Source organism: Squalius cephalus (assembly GCF_949319135.1).
Source record: "Squalius cephalus genome assembly, chromosome: 25".
NCBI lineage: Eukaryota > Metazoa > Chordata > Actinopteri > Cypriniformes > Leuciscidae > Squalius > Squalius cephalus.
This window is the reverse complement of record NC_137146.1, coordinates 27020981-27046331: the sequence shown is the minus strand read 5'-3', so window position 1 is coordinate 27046331 and position 25351 is coordinate 27020981. Positions and strand designations below refer to the sequence as shown.

Below are 25351 nucleotides of genomic sequence, written 5' to 3'. Positions count from 1 at the left end.
TCAGCGATCCATGTGGTCATACTGAACAGGGATCCTGAAGAGAGGTTCTGGGACTTTAAATTCAGACCCTTTTTGTGCTGAAAATGTGCCATGTCCTGGGACAACAACATTTGGATTTCATTTGTATGCCAAACAAAACAAAAGCTCACAACAATTCTGCCTTTTTATTTTGATAGCTATGATCCTCCCAGTGTTGTGGAGGTTAAATCTGAAGCAGACACCCTGGTGAAGCTCATTTGTCGGTCTGTGTGGTGCATGGCTTTGATTGCATCTATAGGCTCTGTAATGACGATGGCTTATCTCCGGGCTGAATGTCTGACAAACACTGCTTCGCTCAGGTCACGAGGAAGTGTTCACCGCACTCTTCTGGATGAAAGTGAATGGGAAATTTTCCAGGCCTGCGAGCTCATACGTCTCCACGTTTGATTTTAGCTCATTTCCTCTGCTTTGACGGCACATGCGCTGGATATTAGCCTCATCAAGGAGCTCGTGTGGTGGTAAGATGATATTTAAATAAGGTGGGTGATGTTTTAATGCAGGGTTTGATGAATGCCAACATGAGGGTGTTTAACACAAAAAGCACATCTTTATCATGAGCTCTTTTTATTAAATTGGATCAATTACTTTTTTGTGGTATTTAAAGTTACAAAAATTTACTCTATACTCTAAAAATAAAAGTCTAATTGAAAGCAGTGTTTTAAAGCCATTACTGTACATCGTTTGGTAATTGTAAGCTGAAATAAAATATAAATATAAGATGGAAATGTTGCTTTGGCAACTAACTAAAATAAAGAAGTTTAAAATTATTAAAACTAAAACTGGAATAAAAAAATAAATTAAAGAAACATAAAAAAAAAACTAATAAAAATAAAACTATAATTACACTACAAATGTATAGAATATGTATTTGAAAATAGTAATAAATACTATAATAGTAAATAAATAATACTAAAATAACATTGATTAAAAAGCAGTTTAACAAAAGTTTAGAATTAAATGTAGTCAAATAATATTATAATATTATATATATATATACACACACACACACACACACATACCAGCCTGTTCTCATCCCAAGGCGTCATATACTGACGCTTTTGACATTTCGTCTACATCCAACGCACATGGCACCCTTTAGCGTCAATATGAGACGCAGATAGATATGGGCCAGAAGGCGCCTCCTAGCGGTCTAACCCTAACCCTACCCCAGACCTAAACCTACCCATAACCGAACAAAGCTCTGTGCGTCTCATATTGACGCTAAAGGGTGCCATGTGCGTTCGATGTAGACGAAATGTCAAAAGCGTCAGTATATGACGCTCTAGGATGAGAATGCGTTGCACATACATACATTTAGACATTTAAAACAATAAATCAAAACTTTAATTTTCAGACACAACTTAAATCCTTTTTATCATCTGTCATTGACTCATGTACACTTTACAACATTACTCTGAAGCAATAAAATGAAATGTTATTTGCCAGAAAACGTATAAAAGTGGTCATCTGATGGATACATTTACGTATTTAACTTAGCCGTGACTTATGAGCAAAACAATAAGAAATGGAGAAGACATGTTTGTTTGGTGTCATGTCAGCAAGACTAACGGCCTGGAATAATAAAAAGCCAAGCATGGACATAATGAATTAAAGCTCTTCCACTGCAGCATCTGAATGGATGCCAACCCTGTGAGGAAGATTTAAATATTTGTTCAGTGGAAAATGCGGTTCAAAATTTGGAAGTGCTTTTTAGCAATTCGAAGCAAGCGTGATTGATAAATGTTCCTAAAGAATATAAAATATATTAAAATTCTCAGAAACTGCAAGTCTTCCAACGATGAGCTTATATTAAAATGGCCCTGACTGAGTTTTTTGGACAGACAACCACTGTTCCCCAAGACGGCAACTGATACTTCCTATTACATCTCCAAAGGCCTACAGACAACACACAGCCCTAGTTGGAGTAAAGCCCCAGAGAAATGCCTGAGGTCAGGTCATACTGTCGAATCACACAATATACCACACACACTTCTTGGGCCTTCCGCTTTCAACCCGATGACATTACAAACAGCCCGCAGACGGCTGGGTTGACCTTAGCTGGGCTCAGAAGGGAGTGAGCAACGTTCGGGAACTCCAGCGTCAGCCCTGATCAAGTGCTTCACAGCTTCTCACCTCTCACTACCAAAGGAGGAGCCGGGATGATTTTGTCTGAGCCAGCAACTGAATGTGAGTCTTGGCACGAGGCTCGGGCTTTATGGACGACTGGACGACAGCTGTCTGCAGAAGCATTACTGTAACAGCACCACGCTGAGGGAAACGGGTTAAGGTGTGTTGAATAAGGAAGCTCTTATGATTAATGACTGTCAAAACATCATTTGATATCAATGCATACATCTTCAGTTAGGATGTGCTGATCCGAATGACAGAAAGGAAACCCCGTAGTCATGGGGAATCAATTGATGAAGCACTTGTGAGCAAGGCATGCGTCTCGCACTGAGTTGGACTTGCGTACTGAAAATGCATCCAAGTTTACAGGTATTAAAAGAATTTGTGGTCTCTCATCATCAGCCAATTCCAGAAAGACTTATAAAATCATGAAGGGATCCATAATTTATTGGTAACATTTGTGGTGAAAGGACTCACATATGCACTTCTATACACTGACCAATCTGATTCCAGCATATAAAGATGATGTTACAGGAGAGAAAAGAAAAGCATTGGGATATAAATCATACTTCTGCCCAATGAACATAAAATATTTGGAGTATACAATAATCATAAAGAATATAAAGTAACAAAAGCCGATGCAGCGAGTACATTTCAAAAGTAGAAAAGGAACAAAACAAATGTTGCTCAGGGGAAAGGGAGGGAAACCCCTCCGTCAAGCTGAACTTCCTCAAGTCAACGTGCCCAAGAAAACAAAAATGGCTGAATGTGTCCAAGAGGCCATAGCACAGACAGGATCTACCTAATGTTTACACAGGTGGGCTTCTATTCAGTCATGTGGCTGGCAAAGAGAAAGGCAGACTGGGATAGGAGAGTGTGATAAAAGTCAAACAGAGAGAGACAGAAGAAGGGAAGAAAGTGGTGTTGCGACAAAAACAATTACAAGGAAGACTGATTGATTGATTGACATTGGCAAGAAGTTCATTGGAAGAGGATTGTTTGCTCCTCTTTATTTCAGCCCACAAACGTGATTCAGAAGGCCAAGTGATAAATAAAACATGTGCTTTGGCTGTTTTCTATACTTTCAACATCAAAATCTACAAAAGAAGTGAAAACTCAAGTGAAAGGTCAGCAATCTTAAGCACTTAAAGGGAACAACAAACATGACAACACAAGTATAATTTAGTAGTAAATGAAGTATAAACACAGTAGAAATAAAGCTCAATTCAGTATACTGCTGAGACGCGGATTTGTTTGTTCACGTTCATGTTCATGTTCTCACAACATTGCCTTGTTAGAATTCATAAAAATGTTACCGGACAACTGGCGATTGACACTGTTTCATAAACTGTGTATATATAGTTAATCATACATTTACGCATTTTCATTTTTTAGTTGAATTATTTAGATAATTTTAATACAAATATTTAAAAATGAGATATAATCAGTGATTACATGCACAATTATTTAATAATTAGATCTGACATAATGTTGAGGCATAAATCATACTTGTGGACATGGTGCCGTAGATGAGATAAAGACATGACTTTATAATAGTTATTTTCAGAGCAAGCAAGACATGCTAGTCTATATGTTTCTGTGATAGTTTATTTATTTACTATAAATTCAACAAATTCTGACAGCTAGGGATCACCCATAATTTCAGGGTTCGTACACCTATTCCAAGGTCAAATTCAAGCACTTTCAAGGTCCATTTTAAAGCTTTTTCCAGCACCTTAAACCACCGTAAATTACATACCAATACATAGTCAAAATGATTATTTAGTGTTTTTATCACATTAAAAGAGATAATGCTATAAACAGCCAAAAATGTTTCATAATAACAGAAGGATCAGATATTTAAGATATTTGAAGGATCAGATATTTATTTTATTTTTCAAAATGTATCACTGTCTAAGTAGATAATGCCTATGAATAATACTTTTCATAATATTAATGTCCAAATATTGCTAACCAGATAATGTGATTTATTTTCAGGCTGTAAAACTGAAGTTATTTCAATGGCTTGCGCGCTGCGCGAGGACGTTTTGTTCAGCATTGGCGAGCTTGCGCGCACGTTGCGGTCAAAGTTAAAAATAGTTCAACTTTTGCCGCTACGCTCTGTGACGATTACCCGCACGGCCAATAAAAACGGGGCATTTCAAATCAAAATGAAAACTCTGCCTACTTTTGCTCTGGCCAGCGTAGCGCAAATCGCTATCTGAAGGGCTACATTTTATTTCTCCATTTAATAAACTATTCAGTCAGATTGGTATTTGTTGTGAAAGAACTACAGTTACAATTTCAAGCATTTTCAAGCATTTTATCCAAAAAATGTAAGCACTTTTCAAACCTTGAAAACACAACATCAAAATTCAAGCATTTTCAAGGATTTCAAGCACCCGTACGAACCCTGTAATTTTCATTAAAAGAGAGCTTTGACATTTTAATAACTAATTTTGTCATATAAAGAAGATTGTGCAACTTTGAAGTGACATGAGTGTGCCAAAAGAGTTTCAGAGAAACACCTTTTTTTCAACTTAATTATCATAGATATCACAGAATTATAGTCACACTCAGTTTGAATGGGTATGATGTTTCTGGCCAAGTCCATGTGTCTTTAAACTCCTGCCATGTGTTTGTGTGGAGAAAGAGAACGGCCCGCTTCATCAGTAAGTGACTATCTGTGCAGCCTCGATTTACTTCAGAGAAAGTTCCTTTGAAATCTCCAATTACATGCTGAGATTCTCTTCTCTGCACCCGTGACAGGGATTTTGCCAAGTAGGACATATCTTTTGTTGGTCCTAGAACAAGGTAACTGTCAAACACAGGTCTAACCTATCCCTAACCCCAACCCTATCCATTAACTGACCCTAAAATCCGAGTGATCTGACCGCTTGAAAGAGATGTTGTTCAAAGACCAACAGGGATGCTGGTCTAGAAACCTACTTTATCCTACTTGGCAAAATCACAGTAAGCGTTCCGCACCAACCATGACAATCTCAGAACTAAAGGCCGATAGTGGCTCAATGCCTCATTTTACACAGGCCCACACTGAAATGTCTAAAATATAAAAGATATGGCCCAAAACAGTGTTTAGTTTTTCTTATTATAATCCAAACCTCAGTATTTAATAAGAGCTTTGGTATGTGTTGACTTCTAACATTACATTTTTGTTGTAGTTTAAACAAGGCTTCCCAGTGTAATTCAGCAAAATATTAGTATAAGAAAAAGTTATTGGAGAGAGAAGAGTTTAAAAAGGCACGATACCATTTCTGTTCTTCTTTAATGGAGAGAAGCCGTTGTGTCTCATTTAGAGGGAAACAATATTATTTATACCGACATTATGAGACAGTACAAAGTTAAGCATGGCATCCTTGACCCAAGAGTAAAGACAGGCCTCTGGAGATTATACAGAGTACGTTCATAGAGTATAATACCCAGAGCAAGCAGAAAAAAGCAAAGTTAATGTTGTTAGAAGAGATAATTAAGACTTCAGGGATGTCATTTTGTGATAATGTTGCATTATGCACACAACACTCTAGCATCATGTACAGGCAACAAAACGAAATGAAACGTAAAATAGAAACAAAACACTTCAGCAACCGCACAGCAATGCTCTGGCAACCACCCACAACACTTTTAGCATCTTGAACAAAACTAACAAACAGAAATGAAACAAAGCAAAACAAAACCTGTTTTGTTCTTGTTTTTGAACACTTCAGCAACTGCACAGCAACACACTGGCAAACAACCACAAAACTCAATCATCGCGCATGTTAATGTTTTATAGGCTTTTACAAACACTGCTAACAATATTTAGGGAAATTAGCTCTCAAAGATAATGCTGCGCCTCCATGCTAACATACTAAGGACATCGACAGATGACGTTTAAAGATAATGGTCAATCATTTTCAAGCTGAAGATATTGCTACCTTCAGCTCCAAGTGTCACAGCTCTGCCTTCAGGCAGTCCATGTTCCCAATTTAGATACATTTGTGAAAAGCTTTTCTTCTGAGAGAATGATGATTAACATCTCACAAACACAAGAAGTCAGACTGGAGATTGACAAACAGCTTTCAGGAAAACAGACCTGATTTTCAGGCTTAATGGTAAGTCAACACTGTCTGTGTTTATGATGTACAGTAATCTGACTATTCATCTCTCTTTATTTTTCTTTTTTTTTTTTTTAAACATCATTGTGAAGAGTTTAAATGGGTTGCTTATGACTGTAGACCTCTCCTTCCACACAGCTTGGCATTATTTAACACCAATATTTCTGTGATGTACCTAAACTAAACTAAATGCTTTTACCAAATTTTAGTCATATTTGGGCTATGCTCACAGATTGTTGATGTCTATGTAAACATAACTGCTGTTTCCATTAGCATTTGTTAAGTTTATCTTGAATCCAATTTGACAGCCCAAACATGTTATCCCATCACTACAGGGAATTACACATGCTACTAAAGTACTAAAGCAAAAAAGGTTCTGACACAATTTAACTAAATGTCCCATTCCATTTAAAGTTGGATTTAAAGCTATTCTAGAGTAATGAGCCGTTTAATTGAGTAAATGATTCCAACAGAACATGTTTCTGAATCTTTAAAAAGCATGTAGGATCATCTGTCTCGTAAGCCACAGGACGGACAGTTCCAACTCTCAAATGTTTTTCCCCTCACAATTACTCTTTTATTAGCATGTAAACCGCCTCTTTCTGAAGAAATGGGACAATGTTGCATTTCAAAATACATTGTGTGACAAGCCACAGCATGCTGCTTCAAACAAAGAACAGGCCAAACCAATTGAAAATATAATATTCAAACAAAATGACTTCACTCACGTCGTAATCACTCGAGACATATTGTGTAACAGCATAGACAAGAAGTCTTACCACCTGCTTACTGAGGATACCTAAGGCTTGTGATATTGATACCTCTGTGAACAAATCCATATGCAACACTTGATGTTTGATGTTTTGATTTTGATGTCAGATTGCATTTCTCTTCTCTTTCACAGATGACAGTTTGGACTGGGTCACACTGTGGCTAAATATCATATCATGATATAAGATATTAAGGGGTTAGATTGTACATTTTGTTGTTACATCATTCTTTCCCCTGAGGTCTACTTATACATTTTAGTTATGTTTTTATGTATCAAACACAATCATACTGTATTTCAGTTTGAGATTAAAACCTTTCCCTAACCCGTACAATTAAACGGTTTGTTTCGTGCTGTGCTTTGGTGCTCAAACAGAAGTCAGTTACTCTGATGAGCCAAAACATTATTACAAGTCACGGGTGAAGCAAATATCGTTGATCATCTCCTAACAAGTCCACATATTTAAGTCAGGGGTAGATTAAATGGTATAAGCAAACAATCAGTTCTCATAATCAACAGGTTGATGCAGGAAAAATGGGCAATAAAGATCTGAGTGACTTTGAAAAGAGCCAAATTGTTATGGTGAAGCGATTGGGTCAGAGTATCTCTAAAACAGCAAGTCTTGTGTGTATTTCCCGGTCAGCAGTGGTGAGGATTTACCAACAGAGCTCCGAGGACGGACAAACCAAAAACTGACGACAGGGATGTGGACACCCAAGGCTCATCGATGCATGAGGGCAACGGAGGCTATGCTGTCTGGTCCGAGCCAGCAGAAGGTCTACTGTGGCACAAGTCACACTAAATTTTAATAATAGTTCACATCACACTCTGCAGATCCATGATGACCCCTGTCCACCATCAAAAGTGCCTACAATGGGCACGCGAGCGTTGGAACTGAAACCTTGGAGCAGTGGAAGAAGGTCGTCTGTCCGTAGAGTCCCTTTTCTTTTACATCACGAGGATGGCTGTGTACATGTGTGCCGTTTACCTGTAGAAGTGATGGCACCAGGATGCCCTGTGGGACGACAACGACTAATGTTCTGCTGAGAAACACTAGGTCCGCCCATTCATGTGGACGTAACTTTGACACGGGCCACATTCCTAAACATTGTTGTAGACCAGGTCCACCCCTTCATGACAATGGTGTTCCCTTGTGGAAGCGGCATCTTTCAGCAGGATAATGCACACATTGTTCAGGAATGGCTTGAGGAACATTATGAAGGGCCGTATCATACACTCGGTGCAATGCACAGTGTTTTTTGCTAGTTTCAGCCCGACGCAGTTATCATTTTAACGTCCTGCGCCAAGGTGTTTAAATAGCAAATGTATTTGTGCATCCATGGGCTGCTGGTCTGAAAACGAGGTGTGTTCTGGCGCACTGTTGGCGCTTTGCTATTTTGAGGCAACTGAAATAGACTGAGACATTGACCAACTGAAACCTGGTCTAAAGTCAAAAGTTATTTAAAGAGCGCGTTAGTAATGTGCGCCTATAGGCGGGTCCAAAACACGTGTACACTTGTCATGTAGATGGTCTGTCAGTCCCTCCAGTTTTTCGCGATTCCACGATCACAGAATACAACGCAAAATCAATCAAATGTCGCATTTTTTTGCGATCCTGCATAATTCCTAATTTAACTGCAAAATAATCACAAAAATGAAAACTACCTCACAAAACATTCAATTATAATCACCCAATTGAAATATCTCTAGTTTAATTAAAGTTTAATGCATTTTTACGTGGATACCACTGTCTATGGTGGATACAGATGTTGCGGGAAAAGGGGAAACTCCTTTTCCTCGATTTACTGAAGCCTGTAATGGAAAACGCATTTTGCAGCTGCACAGCTAGCACAGTGAGTGTCTGGCTCACTCATTGGCTGTGCTGCGGCAACTGCACATCCAATGGCGCGGGCACCTATGCGCCAATGAGATAGCATCACACCATTACTAGTTACTGGTTACTAGTGCGGCCGGCTACTCAATACTCGTATACCCCTACTCTCAGGGAACTGAGGTTACGATAGTAACCGAGTAGTTCCCTTTCGAACGGTCACTTCGTATTGCGTAGCTATATGCAGTGGGGACGCCATACAAAACGCCGCACTAAGTAACTGGTTGCTACTGCAGCTCTGGACCCCTCAACTCAGGATTTACACAGTTTTACAGTATAAATTACTACACCTGCTGTTAATATTTACATAGGTCAGGTAGAAAAAATGCACTATCTGTGCCCATTGCCCATTGTTTTAAAAGTTAATTTGATGAGAATTTGATTAGACCAAAATAAACAAGCTTTATGAATTTTGTTTGTGATTTGTGTCATGTATGACTATTGTGCATCTGACATAATACTATTATGGTAAATGTGATGTCCTAATTATAAAATATAAAAATCGCACATTTTTTCACACATTTCTGGAAATTACCACCACAAAGTCATTTTGATCGGAAAAATCACACAAAAAAATCGTGAAATCTTGGAGGGACTGGTCTGTTAGGTAGATCCGTTTCCTCGCTAGAGAAGCATTCGGTCTTTCCGCTTACAAATTTTGCCATGTAGTGAATCCGCCATGGTGTGAGTGCAACTGGTTTTTAAAGGGAATGGGAAATGACACTCTGATTGTTTTTGTTTTTTTTACACATTACGCCCAAAACACACCAACTACTCATTAAGAGAATAGGGACAACCCCTTTAGACCATGCGCCGGGTGCGCCAACCATTTTTCCCATCGTTAAACAAGCAAGAGTGGTTTCGGACATTCCCTCAGTGCACTTGAGCTGTGCGTTTTAGACCATGCGCTTAGATCGTTAAAATAGTTCAAGGTGTTGCCCTGGCATCCAAATTACCCAGATCTCAATCCAATTGAGCATCTGTGGGATGAGCTGGACCAACAAGTTCAATCCATGGCACCTCAATCTCACAACCTACAGGACTTGAAGGATCTGCTGCTAATGTCTTGGTGCCAGAAACCACAGGACACCTTAAGGGGTCTTGTAGAGTCCATGCCTCGGCGGGTCGGTGCTGTTGTGGCAGCCCACGGAGGACCAACAGCATATTAGGCAGATATTCATAATGTTTTGGCTCATCAGTGTACAGTTTTTGAATGAACTATTTACTCCTATTAGCCTGTGAAAGCTTCATAAAAAGATTCATATTGTCACATTGTGATAGATTCATATTAATCCATTGAAATGCAGAAAACAAACTATCAAGATTGAATGAAATGATAAAAATCCTTGATAAAAAGGAATTGCAGCCAGTTGTTTCTAACATGGGGATCATTCGGAAAGACGCAGACTGGTAGATGTTACACCGGTTTGACGGCTCATTTCACTCTTATAGTGTTAATGTAGATATAATAGCATCTATTTCCTGTGTTCTTCTCATTAACTTATCATAACTGGGCCGGCCAAGTTTTTGACCACGGAAAAAACATCACTGATATATAAATGTGTACGTTCATACTCTGATTCATTAATTTGTCTAACAAAGTTCAGAATTCATTCTCTTTTTTTTTTTTTTTTTTTGGACTGAGAACGATGTTTTGAGTTCTAAAAAGTTTACAGAGTACATCAAATTATGTTGTCATCATACGGCCACTTTAAGCTTTTTATAACTGCTTTGTCAGCAACAAGTAAAACACTGATGAAAATAACATTAAATCTGACACACATACATTCTGCACTGGATTTTGGCAACGGCGGGACAGTCAGTTTAAGAATGCAAATGCACAGCGAGCTGTGGAGGTGAGCTCAGGACAGGAGACTGACCCAGATACAGGGTAAAGCTCGTTCTGGGAGGCACTCAGGCCACAGCTCAATGAATGTGCAGTGCACTGAAAAGAACAGATGACGGTGGACTCAAGGTGGTCCACTTTCACCTACAGGAAGTGGAATGTGTTAATCAAATTAATTACATGAAATGCATCACATTTTTCCATAAAACTAGAAAGTGCACTACTGTTCAAACGTTTGCAGTCAGTTTTGTTTTTTGAATAAATTTATACTTTTATCTAGCAGTGATCATTAAAGTTATCAAAAGTGACAGTAAAGACATTTACAAAAGATTTTAAATGAACACTATTCATCAAACAATAGAACAAAAATGCATCATGATTACCATACAAAAGTATTAAGCAGCACAACTATTTAAACTGTGGTAAAAATAAATATTTCTTAAAGGGGTCATGACATGAGAAACCAAATTTGCCTTGATCTTTTGGTATATAAGAGGTCTTTGTACCATTAAAACTTCCTGCAAGTTTCATAGCTTAAGACGCCCTCCCCATTATAAACGAAGCATTTATTTAATCAAGCTCTAATTACAGCTCGTTGGGGATCCATGGTAAGAAGTGACGTCACGGTACGAAGTGACGTTCCAGTCGTTTGCATATGATCGCCTCCAGCGCAAGACAACTACGCGTCATTTCATATCATCGCATTGTTGTCACGCCCACAGGTGTTCAGTCGACGTGCAGCGAGTGGGTCTGTCTACAGAAGATCGCGATGACGCAGATGTGCTGTTCCTGGCTGTGGACAAACAAAATGTTTGAATACGCTGCCGAACGATCTAGACGTCCTGGAAAAATGGATGCAGTTTATTTTTGTGGACGTCCGAGTCACGGCAGTGTTAATTTAAGCGTGTGTTCTCTACATTTCAAGGACGACTGTTTTGAGAACAAATCACAGTATGATGCTGGCTTTGCCAGAAAACTTTTGCTTAAAGATCAGGCCGTGCCGACTATTCTGGGCCCAACAACGATGCCGCAAACTGTAAGTAATGTATTTCAACTTAAAACTACTTTTGGCCAATGACATTAACCAATCATAACAGTGGGCGTTAACACTGAACTCTTAAAGGGGAAACACCCCCAAAACAGACTGTTTGAATCAGAGGATGAGAAACAGGGTGGGGAAAGGTCATAAATCACTCAACTTTTAAAGATTTTTGTCCAAAAAACTATAGTAATAGTATAATTGCACCTAAGGGAACATAATAAAACAAAACCAAAAACCATGTCATGACCCCTTTAAGCAGCAAATCATCATATTGGAATGATTTCTGAAGGATCATGTGACACTGAAGACTGGAGTAATGATGCTGAAAATTCAGCTTTGATCACAGGAATGAATTGTATTATAAAATATATTTGAACTGAAAACTGTTGAATTAAATTGTAATAATATTTCAAAATATTTCTGTTTCAGTCTATTTTTGATAAAAATAAATGCAGTCTTGGTGAGCATAAGAGACTTCTTCCAAAACATTTTTAAAAATCTTACCAACCCCAAACTTCTGCTTGTGTAAGTCTATGATTGGCCTAATATCCACAGCAATCCATTGGTTTGAGGTACACAAGCGCCATTCACACAGGTCATTCTTGCAACAAGTTTGTGCGATATATATATATATATATATATATATTTACATTAAAACGCTAATAAAGTCTTCATAAGTCTTTCATCTATTCTATAGTGTCCCATTTTTTTTTTTTAAATGGCTCATGCCATGAGCTACATGTTTTTCTCATCAAGTTAAAAGCAAATTTTCTTTTAGATTAGATTAGATAATTTAACATTATTTATCATATAACTGAAAAATATAAAATTAGTTTTAAGCAATCATTTATCAAGTGTGATGTAATGATTTTACACAGTGCCTTGTAACAACACAGTGCCAGATTGACAATGAAAGTGAAAACCAATCCCAATCCATCCAAGTTAGGAGCAGTGAACACACACACACACACACACACACACACACACACACACGTTTAGTTAGCTATCTAAATGGGACATTCCATAGACGTAATGATTTTTATACTGTACAAACGCTGTATTCTATCCCCTTACACCAGTGGTTCTCAATTCCAGTCCTCGGGGCCCGCTGCTCTGCACATTTTGTATGTCTCCCTTATTTAACACACCTGAACCAGATCATCAGCTCATTAGGAGAGACTCCATGAACTGAACTGAGTGTGTCAGATAAGAGAGACATTCAAAATGTGCAGAGCAAGGGGTCCCGAGGACTGGAATTGAGAGCCACTGCCTTACACTAACCCAGGGGTCTCCAACCTTTTTTCATTTGAGAGCTAAAAATGAAAGTGACCGAGAGCTACTCATGTTATACAACACTTAGATCTCTGAAATAATGTCTCATAACTCTCATATTAACAACTATCCAAACTGTTTTAGACCTAAAACTGTTTTTGTTTAATTCCATGATTATAGTGACCAAAATGATCATGGTTATCACAGAATCCTGTTCAAAAAGTACTAATACTACACAAAGAATTCAATTCACCAAGTTTTGTGTCGAAAACCAGCAAATAACAAATGAAATTAGCATCAATATGCACTTTTTGTTTACATAAACATTAAAACAATAACATTTAAAAGAAGCAGGCAGATTTTAAAGGAGTGTCTTGGCCACGAGCGATGTTGGAGACCCCTGCACTAACCCTATCCCTAAACCTACCCATCACACAAAACTTTCTGCATTTGAACATTTTCAAAAAGCCTTGAATTACTTTATTTTCAAACCAGTTTTACAAATGAGGACGTCTCTAAGGGGAGGTTTTTGGAGATTTTGATCACTTCTGGGTACAAATTTGTCCCCAAAATATAGTTAAGTAGGTACACATGCATACACACACACACACACAGCAGTGGGCGATTAAGTATTGAGAATCGAATCCGCAACTTCGGGTTTCCAGTCTGACTCTCTAACCATTAGGTCACGACTGGCTCCTCTGAATGATCAACAGAACAAAACATTCTTTCAAGTGAAAACAATTTTCAAAATGTATTACAGTTAAACACAAAACATCTGTTTACATACGCATTTCCCCCTTCAAGTCAGCATTTAGTAGATGCTCCTTTGGCAGCAGTTCCAGCATTGAGTCTTAGGTCTCTATCAGCTTTGCACATCTGGCCACTGCAGTCCGCATTCATCTTTGCAGAACTGCTCCGGCTCAGTCATGTTGCATGGAGAATGTGAGTTAACAGCCTTTTTCAAGTCCACCCACCAATTCTCAATTGGATTGAGATCTGACTTGGCCACTCAAGGACATTAACATTGTTTTTAAGCCATTCCATGGGCTTGAGGTTTATACTTGAAGTCATTGTCTTGCTGGAAAACAAATCTTCTCCCAAGTCACAGGTGTCTTGCAGACTCCATCGGGTTTCCTCCAGTTTTTCTGCATTCATTCGACCCTCGAAAGCCTTCCAGGCATCCCCACGGCTTGATCCTGGATTCAGGATTCACAGCGAGGATAGTTCATCTCTGACGATGCACAGTGTTTAACTTACGCCAAACATGGCATTTGCTTTGATGACCCAAAAGCTCGATTGTGGACTCACCGAATCAGAAAACCCTCTTCCAGATGGCTTCAGAGTCCACAACATGCCTTCTGGAAAACTGTAGGCCAGATCTCACATGACAACAGTGGCTTCGAACTGGGCAACAATGTTGCGTGCCCATTCTCTCCAGTCTCAGTCACAGAAACTTGTAACTGCTTCATTGGAGTCTTGGTGGCCTCCATCTTCTCGTAAAGCCGCTTTTTGAGGACGGCCTGCGCTAGGTAGATTTACAGCTGTGAACATACTCTTTCCATTTGTTAATTATTGATCTAACTGTTCTCCAAGGGATATGGTGTAAGTTCTGCCATAACACTGACTCACCAGAAGTTGGTCCTTCCAGAGAAATGTGTATTTATACTACAATCATTTGAAACCTCTTGAGTACACACAAGCGAACTATTTATGTGACTTCTAAAAGCAATTGGCTGCATCGGTGATGATTTAGGTGTGTTGGGGTGAATACTTGTGAAATCAGTTATTTTGGAATTTATTTTATATTCGTAAATATTTTGAATCATTTTGAAATCTGTTTTCACTTTGCCATTAGACTAATTTTCTGTTCATCAATGCCAAAAATTCTAAATTAAGTTCAGTCAGTTACAGTGTGAATTTGGACTAGCATAAACTAGTTTGGACCAGCATGGGAATTCAGTTAAACTGGTCTTTCCAGCGGTGTAGTCCTCCATCAATATGAACTGTATTATTTCATTGTTTTCAGTCCACTCAAATATGGACATTTAAAAGAGTTTCAGTTCTTTCATTCAACTAACATGTGATAATGTCAGAGCAGTGACACTGAAAATGTATGTCTAAATGAATTTATATTGATTTTTGTCAAAATTTTACGTTTGTAAAACTTGGTTAAGTTTTACTTAATTTAAAAAAATAAATAAGTACAAGCCACTAACTAAGTTAAGTATTCATGTATAGATTATTGAGTTTTCGTGTATATTTCACACAGATTTTTTTTCAGTGTACATCTGCAGTTAAGATTTGCCAGATAATGAAACCATTGTCTGAGATGCTTTAAAAACATTATATTTGTAGTGAATCCTTCAAAGCATATTTGAGGTTCAGAAAATCCATTTTAAGAAAAGAAAAGCTTTGTTTAAAATATGATGCAACATCTCTCAAAATTTACCCTGAAATTGTTGGTCAGCCCTGAGTCACTGTAAAAAGACTGGTATAACAAAAGATACAAAAGACAGCAGTGCCACACCTGTTACGATGAACTGCTTCAGTTTACTATCAGCCCGTTTATGAAGTAGATCAAAAATGAAGGTTTTTTTAGACTCAGATGCACACGACACTCAAAGGATTGAATAAGTTTTAGACCTTTGACTATGCAAGCAATGTTGACAAAGTTCCTGACGTAATAGGATTGGTCTGATGAGTGGAGCCATACACACAGGATGGGTTCCTGCATTCAAAAACAAAGTTTTTTAAAGCTTATGTTTATTAAAAATGCAGTGCTCATGGCGCGAGAATAAGAATACACAATTAAAACACGAGTGACAAAGGTTAAAGACGTCCATCTAATGCATGTTGTTTACATGGGGATACAATTAATTGTACTACAATAAACAATAAACATCACAGTCAGATGAAATAACATGTGCTGTGTAAACGGCCCCGTACCAGACCAGGCCTCTAAATAGCAGCTGGTCATCAAAGCATGAAGCCAGATAATAAGATAATTAGAGCATGAACATACTGAAGTCCTGAGACTATATTTTAAGTAAACAATGGAAAGAGTTGTCTCCATTTGTCATCAATAACACAAAAATAATTGTATAAATTGCAACTGTGTGGAAAAGGCCCTCTGTAAGAGATTTACAAACCTTCTGTATCTTTCCCAGATATCTAGTCTTGGCCTAAGAGTGCCCACAGGCCAACCGCAGTCTCTGCACTGACCGTCTGATGCACAAGAGAAAAAAAGAGCAGAAAAAAAGCCAAGAAGTGGCTGAAATAATTTGTTTTTTATTAGTCTGCCAGGAAAAGCACCAGGGGTGTGCATAACTACTGTCACTACTGTTTTGGTTTGTCCAAATGACCAATCAGTTGTGAATAAGTTTCATGTGGCACGTTTCTTAGGGAATGCAAAATAAAAGACTTATTCTTGCGACAGGAATGTCCGTCAAGCAGAACACACTGAAAACATGATGATTCAAGAACCACTGAATATACATACACACCGTTTTCCACTATAATGAACCTTTTGTGCATTTGAAAGGTGCCATGAATGATAAAAGGTTCTTCATAGAACCGTATATGCCAATAAAGAAACTTTATACACTTCTACAAAGTGGTATTGATAAATCAACCAATCAGCATCCCTCAAAGATGCTTGTCTTTGATCCTTATCTAAGAACAGTTTCAATATACGATCTGTTCACGAACTGTTATTTTTGATGTTCTGCCTAATGAGAGGATGCTGACTTTGACTAGAGAAAGGGATTGGACTGAGTCACTTGGAAGCGTCATTGCCATGTTCCCACGGGAGGCGGCTGGAACACGTTACAAGCTTTTAAGTGCTTGGAGATCGTGTAAGGTTCATCTGTCAGACCACAAACATTCGGGACAGGGGAAGCATGGAGTGCTGTACAGACAAAAATACAGACATACATAAATCAGGAGAACTTTTAAAAATACTCCCAATAAGGGTTCTAAACTTAGCAAGAATTATCACTTCTCTTTTATCGCTAACAGTAAAAAAGTTTTGTAAGAAAGTTTGTTCATAATTACATGATGTGACTCGACACAAGCATCTGGTTTGCTTCAGTTTTACACTGAATGGAGTTTGTTCCCAGAGTGTGGCTTTGTCACAATGTACCAATATGATTACAGCTTTAGCAGGGAAGAGCTTGTTTTCAATAATAATAAAAAAAAATAAAAATAAGAATGACCATAAAATATAAGAAACCTAAAGTTCATACATTTGTCAAACCCGAATAGTCACTAAACCTCTATAGACCGGTTTCTTCTTTCCGACATTTAGTTCAAGACCGCAAAATGTCTCCATAAATGGGATTAGAAACGCTGCCAAAACCAGAACTCTCTATGTGTTCAAAACATATTTGATATTGACAGGCAGATTTCTGACCATCTTAACAATTATCATATGTGCCAAGAACGAGTGTATTTTGTCTAAGGAAGCTATTTCTTTGGGCCATGCTGTGATGAACTATGTTTTTCAATTACGGGACACATGAATATAGGGATACTGTAGGGTGTGTTTTCTGGGATGACATTTAATCGATTTTCCAAACCAATAACATCAATCATGTCTAATCAAAATATTGTCCATGCTTTTTATCCACAGAAATGAATGGCATTATGCCACAAGCTCATGGGTTTGGAATCTCAAGCTCATTGAGTCTGATTTGAGAATAATTTGTAAACAATAGCCACACAGTGAGCAGTGTTCAAGCACTGGCCAGAGACTGACCGACAGACTGTTCTGAGCAACAAGCTGAACTGCCAGTCATCGGCACGGCACAAAAAACATGATGGGAAATCTCTGTCTCATGGGTGATAGGAATCCTTCCTCCCTGTGGGAAAATCAATATTGTGGTCAAATGTAAAGAATGCAGAAGGGCTGCAGGCACACTCATCTCTAATTGTGAACGGATGAAGAATCAAAGCGTGTCTGTTTAGGCCATTCTTTGGAAAAAGCCAGAACGAACTCTAAAGATTCTCAGACAGCATTGCTAAAAAAAAAAACAAATTCAAAAAATGTGCCAAAAAAAAGTCGAATACATTTTTTAATTCGATAAACAAGGTGTATAAACTATGATGGAAACACATTTACAGAATAAATCCCTCAAAGCGCATCAAAAAATACTGTTTTGGTTGTTCTGAAATGCCTGAGGAAAGTCTAAAAGATTCGGTATAATTACCTTTAAGAACTGTCTTACAAGACTGCATTCCCAAACTGAAGCATCCGCCTCCGAAAGCAAGATAAAGTGTTTATTGTGTTTCGACTGCACGCTCTGAAACGCACGTAACGTATTATATACGAAAATAATTTTTACTTTTCTTAGTGATATTTAGTGCCAGTTTATCAGGCTTTTTTCACAAATGTTTTATGCGATATTCCAATTTTGCACTTTATTCGCAAATGTTAAATAGTTAAATAAGTTAAATTCGCAAGTTTGGATGGAAACGTACCTAGTGTTGTCTTAAAGGAATAGTTCACCCAAAAATGAAAATTCAGTAATTTATTCACCATCATGATGATCGAAAACCACCTGAATCTCTTCCTTCCACTTCCAAGCTTAGAAAAAGTTTCAAAAGAAACATCATAAAAAGTCCACATGACTCATGCACTATATTCCAAGTCTTCTGAAGCCATACGATTTTCAGTCATTATTGAGTGAAAGGCTTGACCTCCATCCTAGCTAAAAAATATATAAATAAAAAAATCCAAAAGCTAACAAGGATGGAAATGTCCATTTGTAAATGGATACTTTTTTTGAGTCAGATATTTTCAAGAAATTGGTTCATGAAGTTGTAATGATTCATTCATAAATCAGACTAGTTCAGTGCCTGGGTCCATGTGGACAACTTTTTTGTTGTGTGGTCTTTTTGCGCTTCAGTCCTTTCCAAATGCATGACAATAGCATTTGTTCCATGGAATCACATGAATGTACATTTTTGGGAGAACTTTTCCTTAAACTGGGCTCGATGTTCATCACTTTCTCATTTACTCCAGCCTGTGGTTTTGCCTCATTTAAACATAAGTTAATTTAACTCAGCTGAAGAGCATATTGGGAACCAGTTGATCTTGAAAATCTGAAAGATGATCCTGTAAAGAACGTTAGTCTATGAATAAAATCTACCTAAATAAATAAATGGTTCATATCTCTGATGATTCTCTGACAGAGCTGGTATCCAGAGCAAAGAGGACCTCTATAGACAGAAAAACAGATTACATCTGCAGCACATTACAGTATAGTGAAATATCAGCATCCCTTTACATCTTAGAACTGAAATATAATAAGCAAAAACACAGTAGACCACACCAAAGGTTTACAGATTAACAATGGTAAACAATATAGACAAGCTAAGACTGCTCTAAAACAAAGGTACAATGCCAATAATTGTGTACCATACTACACAGACAGCCATAAATTAAAACCAATTGCCAGAGCTCCTCTTTCATTTCATAAAAATGCAGTGTAAAGTTTACAAAATGCATCAAAATACAGAGCTTTGAGAGCTGCATTCAAGAGACAAAATCAGAAACCTTTCCCCTAAACAATCCTGTTGTTTAGATACCTGAAAAAGAGTTATAAAAGGTTTCAAAGATGTTTGTTGACATGCAAATGTTTCACAGGTGCCTTGTGAAGCAATTGTGAAAACAACAAGCAATGGCCCAGTAAAGGTCATTCTGGGACAGTTCCCATGAACAAACAAACTCAGATGAACACAAATGGTCTTGCATTAAAACAATTACCGTGTGTGATAATTGCTTATCATAGCCAACATCTTGACCTCACCTCCGTGAAGTTGGCACCCCATAAAACAAAATAATCTCCAAAACTATGCCATTCGTTTGTGCTGATTTGTGCCGCAAAAACAAACGTTTGTGCTGGTTTGGTGTTAGAGATATTGAGCATTATTTTTTTGTTGTGTGACGTCACTCTCCACCCCATGTCGTTCAAATCACTCCAACCCGGTGTCATCCGTTTGTGCTCGGTTTGTGCCGTTAAAACAAACACTGTATCTATTTTCCTTTCACAGATATAACAAATTTACTTCGGGAGCTGTGACGTCACTCTCCACTCCACCTCATCTAAATCGCACCAAACCGGTGTCGTGCTCAATTTGTGCCGGTTTGTGCCGTTGAAAGAAACGTTGCAACTACGATCCCCTCTTAAACATAAAAAAAGAAAAAGCGGGCAGAAAGACTTTAAATGTCTGTAAGGTGTTAAAAGTATTCAGAAAACTTAAGACACTACACAAAAAAAAAAAAAAAAAAAGACTGGTTATTTTATTTTATTTTAATGCAAAATTAAAGCATCAGTCACGCGTAGCCTACAGCCAGAGTAGTGACAGTACATTACATCATAGTGCATTGGTGATTATATAAAGACCAAATGTCAATATCTAGCACAAATCTAAAATAAAACATTCCCATATCTAAAGAAAAGAACAATGACAGCAGCGGCCCTGTGCGAGCACAAACGATCCAGACAGGTTTGTAGACGAGATGGATGGAGAGCACGGCTTGCTTGCGTTACGTCACTACTCCTCCAAAGATTTTGTGATGTCTAAAGAATGGAGTAATTTATGATGGTTCTTTCTACGGCACAAAACAGTACCCTGGAGATCCAGAGTTCTCGCGAGAGCACAAGTTGAATTTGCTCAGCGAGTTACTCTGGTGTCGATTAATGATGCTCATTAAATATGCCCCTCGATCTGAGCTGCACCAATCACATCGGGTTATCTGATATAGGCGGGCCAGAGGCGAGCTAAACAGAAGACGACAGCGCTGCGACGTCGAAGTCATTAGTAAACATTGCAAGATGGCTATGGATGAACACCAGTTGTTTGAAACGGCTTTGGCCGCTACAATGAATGAGTTAGACTTGGCTTTTTCTCTAAAAGAGGAACAGAAGACGGCGCTCGAATCGTTCCTTTGCTAGAAGTGTGTTTTTGCTGTTTTGCCGACCGGATACGTCAAGAGTCTAATCTACCAGTTAGCTCCGCTGGTAGCTAAGCGATGTTGTGATTGGTCGTAGTGTTATCCAATTGCGTGCAGTGAGATTTTCAAATGCATGCTTGGTGCCGCCCCTCGAGCTGGCCAATTTTCATTAGTCGATGCCAGACCATTAATCTTTCAGATGTAGGTCTGGATTTCCAGGCTAACAAAACAGCACAAATCGAGCACAAACCAAAAGCACCGGTTTGGGGCAATTTGGGCGGCATGGGGTGGAGAGTGACGTCACTGTCCCGAATCCAATGTGTTATTTCTAAGGAGGGGAAAAAGATACAATGTTCATCATAACGGCACCAACCGGCACAAATCGAGCACAAACGAGCGGCACAGTTTTGCAACAATTTGGACCATATGGGGTGGACAGTTATGTAACAGTTTCTTTTTTTATGTTTAAGAGGGGATCGTAGTTGCAATGTTTCTTTCAACGGCACAAACCGGCACAAATCGAGCACAAACGAACGACACCGGTTTGGTGCGATTTAGATGAGGTGGAGTGGAGAGTGACGTCACAGCTCCCGAAGTAAATTTGTTATATCTGTGAAAGGAAAATAGATACAGTGTTTGTTTTAACGGCACAAACCGAGCACAAACGGATGACACCGGGTTGGAGTGATTTGAACAACATGGGGTGGAGAGTGACGTCACACAACAACAAAAAATAATGCTCAATATCTCTAACACCAAACCAGCACAAACGTTCGTTTTTGCGGCACAAATCAGCACAAACGAATGGCATAGTTTTGGAGATTATTTTGTTTAATGGGGTGCGAACTTCACGGAGGTCTTGAACCTCATGTGCATCCTAATTATCAATACTCTATATTGCATTTAGAGTCTCAGTCTGAACATGAAATAGTGTCTTCAAGGACTTTAGGTATTTCTGCAGTGGCTAGGGATATAAAAAAGCATCTGATAATTACAATTGTAATAATCATTAGAATTATTATAAATTCATACAAAATAAAATTCATTTCTTATGCAAAACACACAGTTTGTGGCCTAAATTACACCAAATAAGAACATCTGAATGGCTTTTAGATACTGTTTGACTTTCTTCTCCATTAAAAGTGGGTGTTAAAAACAGACAGTTGCACAGCACTTTGTGTACCAGGGTAAAAGTGGTAGAGACAGTATTTTCATTTAGCTGTCAAAAATCAGAACATGCATGTGAACAAGCCATGTTCCAGCCAAGTCATTCAGCCAACTCATTGGCGTACATTTCAGATATGTTTTATTAAGTTTGTTTATGTGCAGATGCGGACAGTCCATACCCTGATTCAATCATTACTCACCTACATGACGCATGAGTTCCCTGTAGTTTAATTTTGTATTAATGTAAAAACGTATTACGGACTCAGATGATGTCCTACTGAGCCAACTAATAATAACCTATTTGAAATGAGCAAGGAGTCCTCAAGTCTTAAAATGCTCTGTACCAGAAACCCTCAAAAAGACGGAAATTCCTGAAATTTAAAATTCTGCCAATATGTTGGCAACTCAACACAACATTTGGATCACAGTGTTCTGACTCATTTCTCACATGTGAAGATCGCTAGATGTTGCATTCGAGGTGAAAATATTGGACTCACACTTTGCAGTCTTAAGAACACCCTTCATTTGTTACAGATGGTTTGAGGTCCACAAAGCAAATGAACACAGACATATGAGAGGATTCTGTGCCAGCAGAGTCTCATGACCGACCAGATTCTCATTTGGGAATTCATTAGGCTCGGGCCACTGCTCTGGGCCGGTATTTTTCCTCTGTTCTTCACCTCTAGAGGCCCAATGGCCATATAGGGCAGGTAAAAGGAAGGACACTCCATAAATCAGCTCCCTTTCTTTGTCCATCCCTTTATCAACATCTTCAAGTACACATGCAGAGTGTCCCTGCATCTTAGTTCTTCTCACACATCCCTGGTTTTTGAGATATGCATTTAAATGTGGAACCAATGCGCACTAGAATTTATTTTAGATGATCAGACATGACGGCATGGATTCTTGGAAGTCGGTCTGAAAGCAGTATCCATGGGACGTGCTTTCATACGTGAAGTCATTGACTGACTGGGCAGCTGCTTTAGGTTACGGATGATCATCAGTTGAATATCTCCACCTGCAGATCATCATATGAAGACGTGCACAGCTGTGCTGCTCCACACCATCACCCAGGACCATTAAAGAAAAGACCCTCCTATTCTGAGAGGAAGTTGAGGTGATGGCTTGAGGACAAGTACAGATTCACAGCAAAGTGTCCATAACCGCTAGAGGCGTATCAAAAGGGGCATATCAAAATGCCTTCCAGCTCATGAACACGCTTAAGGGCCAGCACATGTGTAGTGACATTTATGGAGCCGTGTAGACATACAAAGTTAACTTTCAGAGCAGGGTTTCCTCCTTTCTCACCCTCGGAGGATGGCAGGATGTTTGGGGACCGTTTGGACATATAAATGTCCTCCCACAAGTCAGAAGGCATAAATTATTCCGTATAACAGCGCTATCACAATACATCAGGAGATGCTTTTAACTCGTGTCTGAAACTTTGATACTTCCTTCTGGACGGAAACAGGCTCAGGCTTATGGAGAGGAGACATGGTGAGCCTGTTTTGTACTCAGATGATGCAACTCTCAACCTCTGCTTTTAGGCTACGTTCAGACTGTCAGTCCAAATCTGAATTTTGTGCACATCCGTTTGAAATCTGATCAGATTTAGCATGTGAACGGCAAAAAAAAAAAAATCACATGAAATGCGATTTTTTTCAAATCTGTTTCGAGCTACATCCTTTTGTGGTTTGAAATCCTATTCAAATCGCATTTCTGGAAATCCGTTTCAGTCTGATTGCAGATTTCGCATGGTTTACACCGTGTCCTAACCAGACGCGATGCGATAAGATTCCAGCGACAAATAATTTGTCTGTCCACACTAGACGCGACACGACTGCGAGATGCGTCAAAATCAATCAAAACCCACAGCCAATCAGAACAGCGTGTGGGCGGAGTCTCGCGGCACCAGAGAGTAATCTCGACGGCACTCGCAAGAAAATGGATAAGTAGCTACATAATCAAATTGTTGTAGAGTTACTAAAACAATCTTTGTCAAGGAATACACTTGTTTGTTCACAGTTTGAACGTTCTTGTTCCCATTTGTTTAATTTCAAGATCTGAGGTGAATTATCCATTGTTGCTTTTACAGCTACAAAGCTGGAGCACTAAATGATATTCAAAGTCACATTACACGCTTTTAACATTAAATAAAGCACATAAACAGTACGTGAGATTATCATTGCCAGACTTTGTGTTTGTTGTTCCAGCTGCGACGTCGCAGAAAAATAGAAACCGTTTCTAAAATAGAATCGTGGCGTCGTGTGTCGTCGCCGCGGCTGGTTAGGAAAAACTATGATTAACATGGAAAAGAACCTTTTATCACTTGTTGCGTCGCGTGTAGTTAGGACACGGTGTTATGTCACTTTCTCACACCACGTAAAACGTAAACGCCAGACGTTGTTATAGGAAACATGCTGAAAGTCGCTGCCAAAGCAATGCTGTGTTGTTCCAAAGTGCCAGACGAGCAGAAAATGACAATATAATGGAGACATGTTTGTAAAGACGAAAGCACAGAATAAAGGCACTCATACCAGCCTCCGGTTGTGCCCCTGCCTCAGAAGACGCATAGTCCTGTGAGGCGGCTACACATTGTCATGTTGTAAAATTTAAATTAGACAACATCTCCATTGCAAACCCCTCCATGTTGCGGTTGTTGTTGTTGTTGGTGTATTCCTACCAACGCAACGTCATTGCCATAGAAACCAATGCAGATATTCCAGAAAAAGAAGGAGCTGCATGGACACACAAATCAGATCTGAACAGTTGTGATACATAGTGTGGACATCAATAATATTAGATCAGATTCCAATCGGATACTCAAATAATCGGATTTGGACTGACAGTGTGAACGTAGCCTTATAGTCACAATGAGAGTTTCCATTTAAAGATACTTATATATTTAGAGCATATACTAGTATACTAGTACTAGAGTTCTTTCATAAACTCAGCTAACTACACTGGAGTTCAGACTTGCATATGTGATAAAATTATAATGTTATTTATAAAATAAGTAAAGGAATTAAGATAAGCAACAGTAATATTTAAGAACCACGCAATTGCAGTGTCATACAATATGTGTTGCAGTATGAACCAACTATGTGAATAAGAATAGCGCCA

The 25351-nt window shown here is 38.7% G+C and overlaps 1 protein-coding gene across 2 annotated transcripts in view; it reads right to left on the bottom strand.

Moving 5' to 3' along the window:
• Positions 1–25351, bottom strand: part of sugct (succinyl-CoA:glutarate-CoA transferase) — a 158487-nt gene that overhangs the window by 38181 nt on the left and 94955 nt on the right. The window contains exon 13 of one of the 2 annotated variants that reach the window (XM_079863448.1): positions 16893–17011. The exons of the other annotated variant lie outside the window; for it this stretch is intronic. Coding sequence (XP_079719574.1) covers positions 16973–17011 — 39 coding nt within the window. The 3' untranslated portion in view covers positions 16893–16972. Of the gene's footprint in view, positions 1–16892; positions 17012–25351 lie in introns of those variants that run through there. 2 annotated transcript variants of the gene reach the window in all.